The sequence below is a fragment of the Schistocerca piceifrons genome, chromosome 4 (assembly GCF_021461385.2).
Source record: "Schistocerca piceifrons isolate TAMUIC-IGC-003096 chromosome 4, iqSchPice1.1, whole genome shotgun sequence".
Classification (NCBI taxonomy): domain Eukaryota; kingdom Metazoa; phylum Arthropoda; class Insecta; order Orthoptera; family Acrididae; genus Schistocerca; species Schistocerca piceifrons.
The window spans coordinates 410,023,059-410,038,480 of NC_060141.1; the positions used below are offsets into that span (position 1 = coordinate 410,023,059).

Below are 15,422 nucleotides of genomic sequence, written 5' to 3' on the forward strand. Positions count from 1 at the left end.
ACATGTACATAAATGTATAAACGCCTGAGGATGGGCACAATCCCGAAACCGGTCGTGTGAGTAATAAATAACCTTTTATTGTGACTGTTACGGAAATTTTTCTAAACCCTATAAAGGAACAGTCATGGAGTTCAACAGCATCCACTATGGATAAAATTCATCTAATCTGATGGATTTTTAGGTGGAATATCAAATGGTTCAAATGGCTCTGCGCACTATGGGACTTAACTTCTGAGGTCATCAGAACTTAGAACTACTTAAACCTAACTAACCTAAGGACATCACACACATCCACGCTCGAGGCAGGATTCGAACCTGCGACCATAGCAGTCGCGCGGTTCCAGACAGAAGCGCCTAGAACCGCTCGGCCACTACGGCCGGCTGGAATAATCGCGACTGCATAGTTGCCACAAGTGAGGGATGAAAGCAGACGAGTGACGTGGCTCACCTGACGAACTCGTAGACGCAGTCCTGCCCCGGCGGGTAGGGCTGCGGGTAGCCGGGCGTGTGGATGGCGCCGCGGCGGTTCCTCACTCTGGCGTAGCACGGCCGGTTGGGGCCGGGCCCCGGCAGCACGCCCACCGCCGGCTCCTGGAAGAGCCCTCGGCAGCTGCGCAGCAGGCGGTAGCGCAGCCGGAAGCGCAGCACCGCCCCTGCCACGGGCCGCGGCCGCCGCGAGCCGCCGCTGCTGTGGAACTGGAAGCGCAGCGCGCGAGATCCCGGCTGGAACAGGAACTGGTCTGCCCGCGCGCGCGCCAGCAAACCGGACACCGCTAATGTAGCTGCCAGCGAGAACGGGTTAACTCTACACGGCGGCTAAAGAAGAGAACTTGAGGATTAGGAGCTAATCATCACAAAAGAATATTTAGTTTCTATTCGTCCACAAATTTGTTGTTGTTGTGATCTTCAGTCCCTTGTTTGATCAGCTCCCTCCCTATCTTACACATCCACCGAGATGAGAGACGACCAGGAAACACGTCAATGCGCGTAACCACAGCGCTGCCGTGGAGGTACGAGCAAGGCAAGGGGCGCTCACTCTGTGTGACCGCTTCCGTTGTCCGCCCCGATAGCTGAATGGATCCGCCGGCACGGTAGCTCAGCGTGTTCGGTCAGAGGGTTAGCAGACCTCTGTAATAAAAAAACTGAGCTAATCGATCAACAACGAACGGATGTCTTACGACGTCCGCCCCGAGCAGATGCAACAAACAAAAGCGGACAAAATGAGATTTTTTAAAAAAATGGTCAGCGTGACGGACTGCCGTCCAAAGGGGCGCGGGTTCGATTCCCGGCTGGGTCGGGGATTTTCTCCGCTCAGGGACTGGGTCTTGTGTTGTCTTCATCATCATTTCATCCCCATCCGGCGCGCAGGTCGCCCAATGTGGCGTCGAATGTAATAACACATGCACCAACGCAGACAGATCTGCCCTGTAATGGGCCTCCCGGCCAATGACGCCAAACGCTCATTTCCATTTCCATTTCCATTACCGCTTCCGTCGCGAGTATAAGTCGTTAGCGCGTGATCTTCACTGAAGAGCCAAACAAACTGGTACACCTGCCTTCAATATCGAGAAAGGCCCCCGCGAGTGCTCAGAAGTGCCGCAACACGACGTGGCATGGACTCGACTAATGTCTGAAGTAGTGCTGGAGGGAACTGACACCATAAATCCTGCAAGGCTCTCCATAAATCCGTAAGAGTACGAGGGGGTGGAGATCTCTTCTGAACAGCACATTGCAAGGCATCCCAGATATGCTCAATAATGTTCATGCCTGGGGAGTTTGGTAGCCAGCGGAAGTGTTTTTAACTCAGAAGAGTGTTCCTAGAACCGCTCTGTAGCAGTTCTGGGCGTGTGGGATGTCCCACTGCCCTCTGGAATTGTCCAAGTCTGTCAGAATGCACAATGGACATGAATGGATGCAGACAGTCACCTGTCTGAGTCGTATCTAGACGTACCAGTGGTCCCACGTCCGCCCCTCTAAGCTGAGGATGGAGATTTCCTCCGCTCAGGGACTGGGTGTTGTGTTGTTCTCATCATCATTTCATCCCTATCTCCGACGCGCAAGTCGCCCAATGTGGCGTCGAATGCAGCAGTAAGTACTTGCCCTCGGCGGCCGAACTTCCCCGAATGGGGGACTCCCGGCCCACAGTGCTGTACGCTCATGTATATAGGTCCCACATCACTCCAACTGCATACGCCCCACACCGTTACAGAGACTCCACCAGCTCGGTCTCCTGCTGATATGCAGGGTCTACGGATTCATGAGGTTGTCTCCATACCCCTACACGTCCCTCTGCTCGATACAATTTGAAACGAGAGTTGTCCGACTAGGAAGATGTCTCCAGTCAACAGTCCAATGTCGGTGTTGACGGGCCCAGGCGATGCGTAAAGCTTCGTGTCGTACAGTTATCAAGGGTATACGAGTGGGCCTTCTGCTCCGAAAGCCCATATCGAAGATGTTTCGTTGAATGGTTCACACGCTGACACTTGTTGATGTCCCAGCACTGAAATGTGCAACAATTTGCGAAAGGGTTGCAGTTCTATCAAGCTGAACGATTCTCTACAGTCGTCATTGGTCCCATTCTTGCAGGATCTTTTTCCGGCCGCAGCAATGTCGTAGATCTGATGATTTAACAGAGTGCTCATATTCACGGTACATTCGTGAAATGGCCGTACGGGAAAATTCCCTCTTCCTCGCTACCTCGGATATGCTGTGTCCCATCGCTCGTGCGCCGACTGTAACACCACGTTCAAACTCACTTAAATATTGATAACCTGCCATAGTAGCAGCAGCAACCGATCTAACGACTGCGCCAGACAGTTGTCTTATATAGGCGTTGCCTACTGCAGCGCCTCGTTCTGCCTGTTTACATATCTCTGTATTTGAATACGCATGCCTATACAAGTTTCTTTGGCGCTTCAGTTGAGAATCTGACTGTAAAGTTCAGTTCGTTTGAAAGACCAGTTTTTTTGATTATTTGTGTAAGCATCAGTATTTGTAATCATATTCAGCATTCGTTATTTCTTTGTCCACCCACAACAGCTATTCTTTTTGGCCCATTAGAATCAGGTACGAGTAAACTCATTATGCCTTGCTCCACTGATACAGTGAGCGTGGTCCTAATTTCATTAAGTTCTGCACAGAAACACATAGTTCTTCAAGTGTATAAAACAGTGCTATTGTATCCAGAACAATCAGCGGCTGATATTGTTTTGAAAACTACAGCACCTACAGGTGTTGGTCGTTCTTCGAAGTAACGTATACTAAGTGAATGCAACACCACGTATGTTTGTCCTTAGGATAATTTAGGTTAAGTAGTGTGTAAGCTTAGGGACTGATGACCTTAGCAGTTAAGTCCCATAAGATTTCACACGCTTTTTTTGCAACGCCACACAGTCTTTGAAGCTTCCTCAGAGAGAAAACTCACGTCAGAAGCGTTCAGAAGGTGTTGACGATTTCGATAGAAACGCGATACCAAGGAAAGTACATGATCTTATGTTTTCGTAACGAACTGTCAACAATTGACAAAGTGCTTACCTCTGTGAACAAAAGATAATTTTATAAATTATTAAAATAAATGAATTTTAAATACGTTCGGTTTGGACGCGATAGCATACTAGACAAGGACTTTATGGAAGCGGCGTTATCTACGAAGCATTAAATTGTTGAGAGATGAAGGAAGACCAATTTACTATTTGCACGAAACATGACTGAACGCAGGACATACCCAAAGTAATTCCTGGGTAGATAACGCCATAAAATCCTTTAAACAAGCGTACGTATCTGTCCGGATTATCCGCCGGAAACAAGGACCAACCGAGTAAAGAAAAACGCCTGATTATCATTGACATTAGCAGGAAAGCAAGTTTCGAAAAAGGTTGTTTATGGATTTTCTAATCCAAGAAGAGTGCAGATTATAATGGGCAAATGTGAGCCGATAAGTTCGAGAAACGGTTTCAAGACGTTCTTCCTCGCCTTCAAGGAAACGCAGTTATTTATCTTGATAATGCACCGTACCATTCTCGTCGAAAAGAAGTCCCTAATACGAATTTCAATTAGCAAGATATAACAGAATGGCTAAAATCTAAAAGTATCGCCTTTGAAGATGGTATGTTGAAGAAGGAAATACTACAAATCGGTAAGAGAAAAACAGAGTAGCACACAAAGAATACGAAGCAGATGGTGTGCAGGGAAACCTGTTCTTTCAATCCTCCGTACCACTATGAATTAAATGCAAGAATTAAGAGCTATTTTGCAGCAAGAAACAGAACATGCAAAATGTCGCAAGTTAAAGAACTATTAGCACAAGCATCAAGAACAGTGACTGCAGAGGAACGGAACAAATGTGTCCCCCACGTGGTGGACAAAGCTGAAACTCAAATGCGGAAATTAGACTGCATTACAGAGGAGAGAGAAAGGTGTTTTGTTATAAACCAGAATGAAAATAAGTTCGGCAGAACGTACATAGTTTTATCGTTCCTTTAATATTACTGTAAATGGTATTATTTATAAAATCGCCTATGTTTGAATCTGCTATGGTCGGTTTACTAAGCTTTGTAGCGCAAATTCATAACACAGGGTTTTCTCATGAGCGACGCATACTTCTTTATGCCGTCAGCCTGGCGGCCAACTGCAAAGCATTCACGGTTTGCCGACACCCCTGTTTTGCCGGTATTGCAGAATGATATTTTTTTGACAAAGAAATATGATCAATATTCGTCAAATTTCTTTGACAAAGATATCTCACATAGTGCTAAAAAGGGGTATTATACAGTCGTTTTTCGTCAAATTTCAAGATGGCGGGCAGCAACCAAGTTTTCGTTACACGCTGCAATAACTTGTACTACAACTGCATTGTGTGTTCATTTGGAAGAAAAGCGGCGGAAAAAAACGAAACATACTTGAGTGAAGTCTTGGGTATTACGTCGAGATAATAAAATTATTCAGCAAAATTTGTTATGACGGCTGCAAGTGGAGGACGTGAAGCCTTATATAATTTTACGAATGGATGAAGGTGCATTTGAATATTTGCTCAGTAAAGTGGATTCTCATATTAGAAAACAGAATACACACTTGAGAAATGTTCAGGCTCACCGTGGCACTGCAGTTTCTTGATACGGAGAGGGCTATGCTAGTTTACAATATAACACTCGAGTACCGTAGTGCACATTAAGCAAAATAATACCAGAGCGTGTGAAGCGATTTATTAACTTCGGATTGTTGCAGATGTCACTGCGCTCGTGTGTGGTCTGACATTATCATCCGCATGTGGGCGAAATCTTCGAATGCGAAACTCGATTCCAGTACGTTGTTTCTCATGCAGCGACATAATTACATTACACACCGGCATGTTACACGCTACAATTCGAAGCCCTCTAGCGCCAGGCTGCAAATATGTAGGCATGAATAATAAAGATGTAGAAAGCTTATAAAGTTTGTTTTATATAAAAAGCTAAGAGAGTTTTCACCTGAGAAATTCGAAGGAATTACTTTTCAGCATACCCTCGCACAAACTGAATAGCTTTGGGGATAGGTTACAAAACTGTTTCACTCCGTTTTGAACTAGTGCTTCAATTTCATTTCCTTCTACTCTTAAAACTGTAATGTAGTTTCTGTACAAGCTGTATACAATCTTTCACTCCCTGTGTTTTATCCCTGATACCTTCAGAATTCGAAAGAGTGTACTCCAGTCAGCATTGTCAAAAGCTTTCTCTAAGTTTACAAATGCTTTAAGCGTAGGTTTCCCTTTCGTTAACCTGTCTTCTATAATAAGTTATATGGTCAATATTGCCTCACGGGGCCGGCCGTAGTGGCCGAGCGGTTCTAGGCGCTACAGTTTGGAACCGCGCGACCACTAGGGTCGCAGGTTCGAATCCTGCCTCGGGCATGGACGTGTGTGATGTCCTTAGGTTAGTTAGGTTTAAGTAGTTCTAAGTTCTAGGGGACTGATGACCTCAGAAGTTAAGTCCCATAGTGCTCCGAGCCATTTGAACCATTTGCCTCACGGGTTCATACATTTCTTCTCCGGAACCCAAATTGAGTTTCCCCTTGGTTGGCTTCTACCAGTTCTTCCGTTATTTTGTATATAATTCGATCAGTGTTTTGCAATCATGACTTATTAAACAGATCGTTCAGTAATATTCAAACCTGACAGCACTTGCCTTCTTTGGAATTGTAATTATTACATTTTTCTTGATATCTGAGGGTATTTCCCCTGTTTCATATATCTTGCATACCAAGTGGAATAGCTTTGTCGTGGCTAGCTTTCCCTAGGACTTCAATAATTTTGAGTGAATATTTTCTCCAGAGGCCTCGTTTCCACTTAGATTTTTCAGCACTCACTCAAATTCTTCTAGTACTCTCATGTCTCCGATGTCATCTTCCTTATCCCTTTCTACAATATTGTCTTCAGGTTCATTTCTTTTGTGTATATTCCATCCACCTTTCAGCTACGTCCTCACATCTCCGTAACGCCTGAAGAAGTTTCTACCAAAGTTGGCACACGTATCACTTGCTGCCTAGAAAAGTTATTGACAGTAGGACACCCTTATTGGTTATGGTGGGAGTGAAAAATGATGACATAAAACATATCTCAGAAACTTGTGGAGCCATTTTAGCCAAATTTGGTATATAAAAGACATGTTCAGAAAGTAATTTTATAATTTTTTTTTAGAAAAAGTGAATATGAAAAAAAAAATTCACAGGGTATTGTTGACACACTTGTTGATTATTTTTCCACATATGCGCCATCTCGTTCAGTGCATGTGGTAAGCCGTGTCATAAGCTTATTTTGCGCTCTTCGATAAACTCCCCAGCTGGCTCCTTCTCCCACTTCAGAACCTCTCTCTGCACCTCGGGTGAAAATTTAATTCCTCTCATGCGTGCCTCCAGGGAGATGAAAAGATATAAACTAAAGGCGCCAAGTCTGGGGCGTAAGGAGGAAGGGAGGAGGTTCAAAACATCTCAGCCAAGTTAAGTTCAGGAGCGCCTTGGTGGCCAATGCTGTGTGTGTGTGTGTGTGATGACAAGCAAAAGGCATACTCCTCTCGTCAGCATTCCCCCTCCTTTTGTTTTGAAAGCTCCTTTGTTTATTAGGAGTCTCATTACATCGCTGGCAGTGATGGTCTCCCACAGAGGTAGAAATTCAACCAGAATGATGCCTTGGTTCCAAACCATTGAGATCATGATTTTTTTGCTCGACATTGAGGGTTATAATTTTTTGGCAGATGAGGAATTGACGTGGGGCTACTGTGACGAATGTCCTTTTGTCTCATGTGTGTAATGAGCCGCCCACGTTTCATCTTCAGTTACAGTAGAGCTCGGAAAATCCTCATTTCGAATTCAAGTCTCTTAAGAAACCCGCGGGCGCTACTGACTAGACCTTTCTTGTGCTGCTCTGTCATCTTGCGCAGAATTTTCGGTATCACTGTGTTTCTGTAAGGGTGTCATATAAGAGAATTCTGGCGAACTGTGAAAACATCGCAGAAATTTAATCTACAATCAGTCGGCGATCTTTACGAACAGCTTTCTCGATTTTTTCACCAACTCCTCCGTCGGAACGGAACGTCTTCCTTTCCTCAGTTCGTGATGGACATTTGTGCTGCCTACACCACTTACGCACACTCGTCCTGTTCGTAACATCTTCGTCGTTAAGTTTTCATTCGTGAACAAGTTTCGGTAGGTGTTACTCCTTCCGCGAGTGTAAATCAGATAAGAGAACGTGGCTCGCACTTCGCAGGATTTCTTACGGCCATTTTTCGCGCAACTTGAAACTACAACGTGAGTTTACGTACTACGGTGTTACTGCAATGCTTGCTCTGGTAAAGGGATTCTCCTCTATTACTTTATGTTACCAACCCACAAAAAAACAAAAAAAACTACAGCCCGTGATGGTCATAGAACAATTAATTTCTGAATATCCCTCGTACATGACTCATTACTTGTATAAAGCTGCTGTGGTAGTAAGATAACTCTATTACCTCTTAGGGTTGGGGTAGGAATGAGGAGGTGTGACATGTAGATGTGTCCAAAAACGATTTTCTGGTAATTTTTTCCTGTACTTGGTTGACTTTTAATACTTGAAAAGTATGCACCCCAATCTGTCTCCTATTTCTGTTGTTAAAGGCGTCAGCCTGGTAAAGAAAACGAGCTTGCGACAGACCCAGAATTGCAGTACTCGTTTCGAAACAAACAGTAAACCCTGAAACGTCCCCTTAGAAAAATTTATGAATTACTGTGCTGATAAACCTCTTACATTATTTGATTTTCAAACAGCTGAGCAGAACTGAACGTACTCAGACATTTCGCTTTTCACCTATTCTGACCAACACTAAACTGACACACAATATTTTAAACGCAACGCAATCTGACTTTCAAAAATCCCTACAAAAGAATGGCCCTGACTAACAAAAACCTCTACCTTTCATGAATCACTTACCTCACAAAAATCTTCGTTACTTAAACTACTGCAATACAGTGAGCGCCACTACTGCCAGCTAAATAAAAGATTCTAACTACTGAAGGCACTAACTACTGATAGGCATAGTTAGCAAATGAAAGATTTTGATAGAGAACAAACAATATATTTACCTTAATAGTGTTCAAAGGTCAATATATATAGTAGTTCACGACATCCAGTCTTACAAATTTACTGTCTCTGTTCAGATCATCCGCTCTCAAAACTCACTCCCCACATCCACTACCGCTGGCGGCTCACTTCCAACTGCGCAACGCTACGCGCTGTTAACAGCCAACTGCCCAACACTACAATAACAAATTCCAACAATGCCACCCAGCTACAGACTGCACACAGCACAGCCAGTGATTCTCATACAGAGCGCTACGTGGCGGTGGCGTTACCAATATAAGAACCTAAACAGACTACTTACAACCTCCATTCCTGATTCTTTAAGGAATCGAACTACCACGTATAACAACAGCTTCAAACATGTGATTACTTTACGAATGAGGTAAAATATCTGAGGTTACGTATGTAACGGAGAAAAAGTTTAGAGGACGTTTAAAACTGTGTGTACAGTTTGTTAGAAATCACTAACTGTTCTCATTCTCAAACACTCGATGAATATATTCTGGATAATTTGGAAGCGGTTAGTTATGATGCCTCAAGACATATACATAGCTTCTAACTGCAATACTTGTCCTGCTGTGTTAAACTTTTAGCCTAAGTTTATGCATCTTATTGACTAGATTACGACGTCATTTTAAATTGGAGATTTGGTCGATGATTACATTAAATATTGGAAGACAAATTTTTGTTGCCCCTGGAAGCAGTTAGATACGTCCTGCAAATGGGACAGTGCACCGAGATATCCATTTAGTAATACAAATGCTCATGACAAAAAGGCTGCTACAATCCTGCAACGCTGCACATGGTATTGTTATTGCTACATCCAGTGGCGGATTTGCATACAGGCCCACTAGGCACGGGCCTAGGGGCGGCACCTTAAGGGGGCGGCATATTTGCTCTGTACTCATTTTAACCTTTTACGTTTTAAAATAACTGCGCTTACAAACGGCATAAAATTTTAATATCGTTAAACAGCTTGCTAGTTTAAATAGGCCTTAAGAAGGAAATTCGACAATACAAGCTTGTAAATATACACTACTGGCCATTAAAATTGCTACACCACGATGATGACGTGCTACAGACGTGAAATTTAACCGGCAGGAAGAAGATGCTGTGATATGAAAATGATTAGCTTTTCAGAGCATTCACACAAGGTTGGCCCGGTGGCGACACCTACAACGTGCTGACATGAAGAAAGTTTACAACCGATTTCTCATACACAAACAACAGTTGACCGGCGTTGCCTGGTGAAACGTTGTTGTGATGCCTCGTGTAAGGAGGAGAAATGCGTCCCATCACGTTTCCGATTCTGATAAAGGTCGGATAGTAACCTACCGCGATTGCGGTTTATCGTATCGCGACATTGCTGCTCGCGTTGGTCGAGATCCAATGACTGTTGGCAGAATATGGAATCGGTGGGTTCAGGAGGGTAATACGGAACGCCGTGCTGCATCCCAACGGCCTCGTATCACTAGCAGTCGAGATGACAGGCATCTAATCCGCATGGCTGTAACGGATCGTGCACCCACGTCTCGATCCCTTAGTCAACAGATGGGGACGTTTACAAGACAACAACCATCTGCACGAACAGTTCGACGACGTTTGCAGCAGCATGGACTATCAGCTCGGAGACCATGGCTGCGGTTACCCTTGACGCTGCATCACAGACAGGAGCGCCTGCGATGTTGTACTCTACGACGAACCTGGGTGCACGAACGGCAAAACGTCATTTTTTCGGCTGAATCCAGGTTCTTTTTACAGCATCATGATGGTCGCATCCGTGTTTGGTGACATCGCGGTGAACGCACATTGGAAGCGTGTATTCGTCATGGCCATACTGGCGTATCACCCGGGGTGATGGTATGGGGTGCCATTGGTTACACGTCCCGGTCACCCCTTGTTCGCATTGACGGCACTTAGAGTGGACGTTACATTTCAGATGTGTTACGACCCGTGGCTCTACCCTTCATTTGATCCCTGCGAAATCCTACATTTCAGCAGGCTAATGCACGACCGCATGTTGCAGGTCCTGTACGGGCCTTTCTGGATACAGAAAATGTTCGACTGCTGCCCTGGCCAGCACATTCTCCAGATCTCTCGCCAACTGAAAACGTCTGGTCAATGGTGGCCGAGCAACTGGCTCGCCACAATACGCCAGTCACTACTGTTGATGGACTGTGGTATCGTGTTGAAGCTGAATGGGCAGCTGTACCTGTACACGCCATCCAAGCTCTGTTTGACTCAATTCCCAGGCTTATCAAGGCCGTTATTACGGCCAGAGGTGGTTGTTCTGGGTACTGATTTCTCAGGCTGTATGCACCCAAATTGCGTGAAAATGCAATCACATGTCAGTCCTAGTATAATATATTTGTCCAATGAATACCCGTTTATAATCTGCACTTCTTCTTGGTGTAGCAATTTTAATGGCCAGTAGTGTACATAGTTTACTTGGTGACTGAATGGAAATTTAACATTGAGTTTCTGTCTGGTATCATTTTCACGATTGTGCAAAATATTTTGAAGTAAGCTGTCAGGGCGGCAATCTACAATACAATGTTTGAAACATTATTCCGAGAATGTTGTCGGCTTCTACTTAACCCTACCATATTTTCCCCGTGAAAATACCGGGATCCGTGAAAAGATGTGATAAACTAATCAGCAGTTTCTTAAATACTGTAACATGTGTGGCCCTCAGTATGTAAAACCTGACTCCACTTGCATTTCTTATAGAAATTATGGGGAAGTATCATGTCAGCCTTCCATTACTGTAATTAACGTGAAAGCTCTTTGATCTTCAATATCTGAGCTTTGATTTAATGATACCCTTTAACAAAATATGTTTATACTGGGAATGTTTTACTTTTTTAAACACATGTTTATACGAAAAGAACATAAGCAGGATTTATAATAATGTGTGTAATACACTTCACAACAGGTTACAAACTTTATTTATTTACTTACTTACTTTTTTGGCGAGAAAAGAAAATAACTTTCCTTTGTCTCATTTATTGTGCTACAGCCTGCACGATATCAAAGTCCCCACTCTGTGCAATCGAATAGTGCGTGGCACTGCAAACTTTATATTAAGCTTCTTAACTAAGCTTTTTTTTTCTTCGAGGAACGGTTATTTTTATTTTATATTGGATTGGTTCAAATGGCTCTGAGCACTATGGGACTTAACCTCTGAGGTCATCAGTCGCCTAGAACTTAGAACTAATTAAACCTAACTAACCTAAGGACATCACACACATCCATGCCCGAGGCAGGATTCGAACTGTAGCGGTCGCCCGGCTCCAGACTGTAGCGCCTAGAACCGCACGGCCACTCCGTCCGGCTTTTATATTGGAACAAAAGGTGCATTTGCATGTAGACATAACAGCAGTGTTCACACAAATGACAACACATCGCATCATCTGTCAACAAGACTACTTAAACTTCGTAGTCTGTCTACTCTGCCAGCAGAAACCTCTAAAACGTTATGAGTGGGATAAGAGTCGATCCAACACACCTCACTGCAAGGAATTGCAAAAAATTATTTGCTTTTTAAATTAGAAAGGCAGTGTAAAGAATATTCAGAACATATTTGCGTCCCAGCTAAAATTCCGGTGACACTGGAAACAGAAGCCAAAAAAGGGATTGTTCCGTTTTCTTTGCGAGACGAATTCCAGCCGGCTAGTGTGCTTCTACTGTTCACTGACAACAGAGAAACAGGCGACTATGAAATTAAATTATTCTGTATTGTCGTTCTTTCGTTATGTCGAGTAATCCGAGTTGGTCAGTTCATCGCTCCGTGTTTAATGGAAAAATCTTTGTGCTCGTGTGCCGTGTTTAAAGTGAAAAGCTTTGTGCTCACGTGCAGTGTAGTACGATTGGAACTGGATACAGTCTTTCTTTCTTTCCTTTTATAGTTTTTTTCTTTTGTTTTGACTGTTGGTTGACTGTTTTGTAAGTGCCTTAACATGAATAACAGTGAAAAAAATCAAACGTGTAAAATTAAGTTTTGCGGCATTTCGTAAATTATCGAAGGAAAGGCTAGAACGAGACGCCAATATTCTAAAAACGCTTAGCAGAGCAGAAAATTTTTTCGCAAAAAATGTTGCTGGTTCTAATTCGAGTTAAAGTAGTATAGATGATATTTCTGGCACTGCAGCTGTTGTAAAAGAAGTAAATACAGACGAAACAAAATTTATAAATGAAGAAAAGCAAATTGTTTCTGACTTAGAATTTAATGAAAAACTAAGCGTCGAGTCAGACATTGCAAAAAGAAATAACCTCGTTAGTGATGATCTTGCAGAATGGTGTGTCAATGAATCAACAATCGACATTCTCTTACAACGTGGCATTAATCTAAATTGTAATGGTGATTTTTCTAATTCAAGAAGATCAACAGGCGATAAAACCAGATATTTGAACAAAAACGTATTTTACCGTAAACCTTTAAATGGTGAATAAACTTTGCGTGATTTTCTAATATACTCCTGTAGTAACGGAGCAGTTTTTTGTGCACCATGTTAATTGTTCGGAGGTAAGGCTGCGATCGCAACTAATGGTATTGCAGATTGGAAAAATATTTCTAATACTTTATCTCATCGTGAGAATTCACTTGAACACAAAAATTCTGAGTTATCACTCTTAACAAGAAAAAAGTCACTTGGAATAATAGATAACTATTTCGAGTCATATGCTGAGACAGAAAAAATGTACTGGCGCAGTGTGTTGTAAACGGTGTTTGAGGTAGTGAAGAAGCTAACAAGTCGTGGACTTCCCCTAAAAAGTGGACACGTTGAAAGGTTCCATTCATTATATAATGGTCTATCTGTGATGTCTCTTGAATGTATAGCCGAGTTTAATCCTTTTCTCGCAAAGCACATTGAACGATATGGAAATACAGGGCAGGGACATACAAGTTATCTTACTTCAACAATCTGTGATGGAATAATAGAGGTTCTTTCTGAACGAACAAAAAGCATTATAAATAAAACAAAACAGGCAAAATATTTCTCTATAACAGGAGATACTACTGCAGACATTTCACATATTGATCAGTTATCTTTCATGTTAAGATAAGTGAACGAGAATGGTGAACCTGTTGAACGTTTCCTTCTGTTTTTAACAAACCCGGGAGCCAAGTCCGAAAACTCAGCTGAGGCTGCACTAAAAGTCCTGCCTACAAATTCCATTGATATTACAGACTGTAGAGGCCAGTCATATGACAACGCCAGCAATGTCAGGAACCTACACTGGTTTGCAGGCACGCATTAAAGAAAGAAATCCGAAAGCGCATTATGTGTCTTGTGCAGCACATTCTTTGAATTTAGTCGGCACTAGTGCTGCAAGCTGTTGTCGGGAAGCATGTTCATTTTTCAATGTATTGTAAAACCTTTATAATTTTTTCTCTGCTTCTACACAGCGCTGGAATAAACTTCTTTCTTTCATGAAACCAGGAAGCAATACGGCAAAAAGTTTATCAAAAACACGTTGGTCAACAAGAGAGGAAGCGTGTGTAAGTCTATATGAAAACTGGGAGGGTGTTATCAGTGCCCTCACACATATTGCCAATAATACGTTTGAAAAACTACTTGTGCGAAATGAGGCTTCAGCTTTATTGAATGAACTCAGCAGACTAGAAACAATATTCATGATGACAGTTTTGGAAGGACATACTCCAGAGATTTAATAGTGTAAATCTGAAATTGCAAAGTGTAAATATTGATACTAAAATAGTGCGTGAATTATATGAATCACTTGTAGGATTTCTTGCACCTATTCTTGTTATGTTCGATTGTTATGAAAATAAATTCATGGTGATTGTTACTGATATAGACTGTGAATGCACCTATAAAAGAACACGAAAACGCAAACTTCATGATGACGAAGAAGCGGACTCTGAAGAAGTTTTTCTGACTGGAAGGGAAAAATTTAAGAGTCGAAGCATTTCTCCCAGCACTCGACAACTTGGAAGCCGAATTGGTGAGGAGGAAGGAAAGCTATAGAACACTTTTGGACTCCTTCACAGTTTTCAGTAACCTTAAGAACAGTTGACCTGACGATATTGCTGAACGTGCAACAAAGTTCCAAGAGTCATATGACAGATTTAGAGCCTTCCTTCCCTAGTTAACTGTACTTTTGAGATTAGTGATATACCAGTCGAAATGAGTACATTTTTACGAAAAGAGAGACTACAGTCCGTGTTTCCGAATGTTGACATTGCTCTTAGAATATTTCTATGTATGGCACTTACAAATTGTTCAGCAGAACATTCGTTTTCGGCTCTTAAAAGACTGACCGCACCTACGTTCTACGTTGTCTGTGGAGAGATTGAACGCCTTGTCCATTCTTCACATCGAAGCCAACCTCCTAACTCATAACCGTCTGAACTATGAAGATGCAATCAACGAGTTTTCTGCCATCAAAGCCAGACGCAAACTTTGCTAACTGAGTTTGTATATTTATTCATATTAGTTTTAAAAATTTAACATTATAATGTGATTTTTATTATAACTCAGAGCACATTCATTGGATTTACAAACTACGTATTACCTGTTTATTTTACAATTGCCGATGGCAGAAGGCAGAACTAAACCTCGTTTACGTACAGACGTAACCGAAGGAGCCCGACAATACTAAACAATACCCGAATGACGCAGGCCATCAGCTCTGTGTATCAGTCATACTGATACTGTACCATATTACAACTGATTCATATTCTTGGCGTCTGCTGAAATGTATAGTTATCGCGGAAATATATGTTATCGGAGAGTACGCTCAGTTGAAAAAGTGTTAATAAATAACGTAGTTCAGTTATGTCGATAAATACGTAAAAGCTTTGCTGAAACCG

The 15,422-nt window shown here is 42.6% G+C and overlaps 1 protein-coding gene across 1 annotated transcript in view; it reads right to left on the reverse strand.

Annotated features, from left to right (window-relative positions):
• Positions 1-15,422, reverse strand: part of LOC124795873 (neuropilin-2-like) — a 254,480-nt gene that overhangs the window by 44,235 nt on the left and 194,823 nt on the right. The window contains exon 4 of the mRNA XM_047259954.1: positions 449-740. Coding sequence (XP_047115910.1) covers positions 449-740 — 292 coding nt within the window. The remainder of the gene's footprint in view (positions 1-448; positions 741-15,422) is intronic.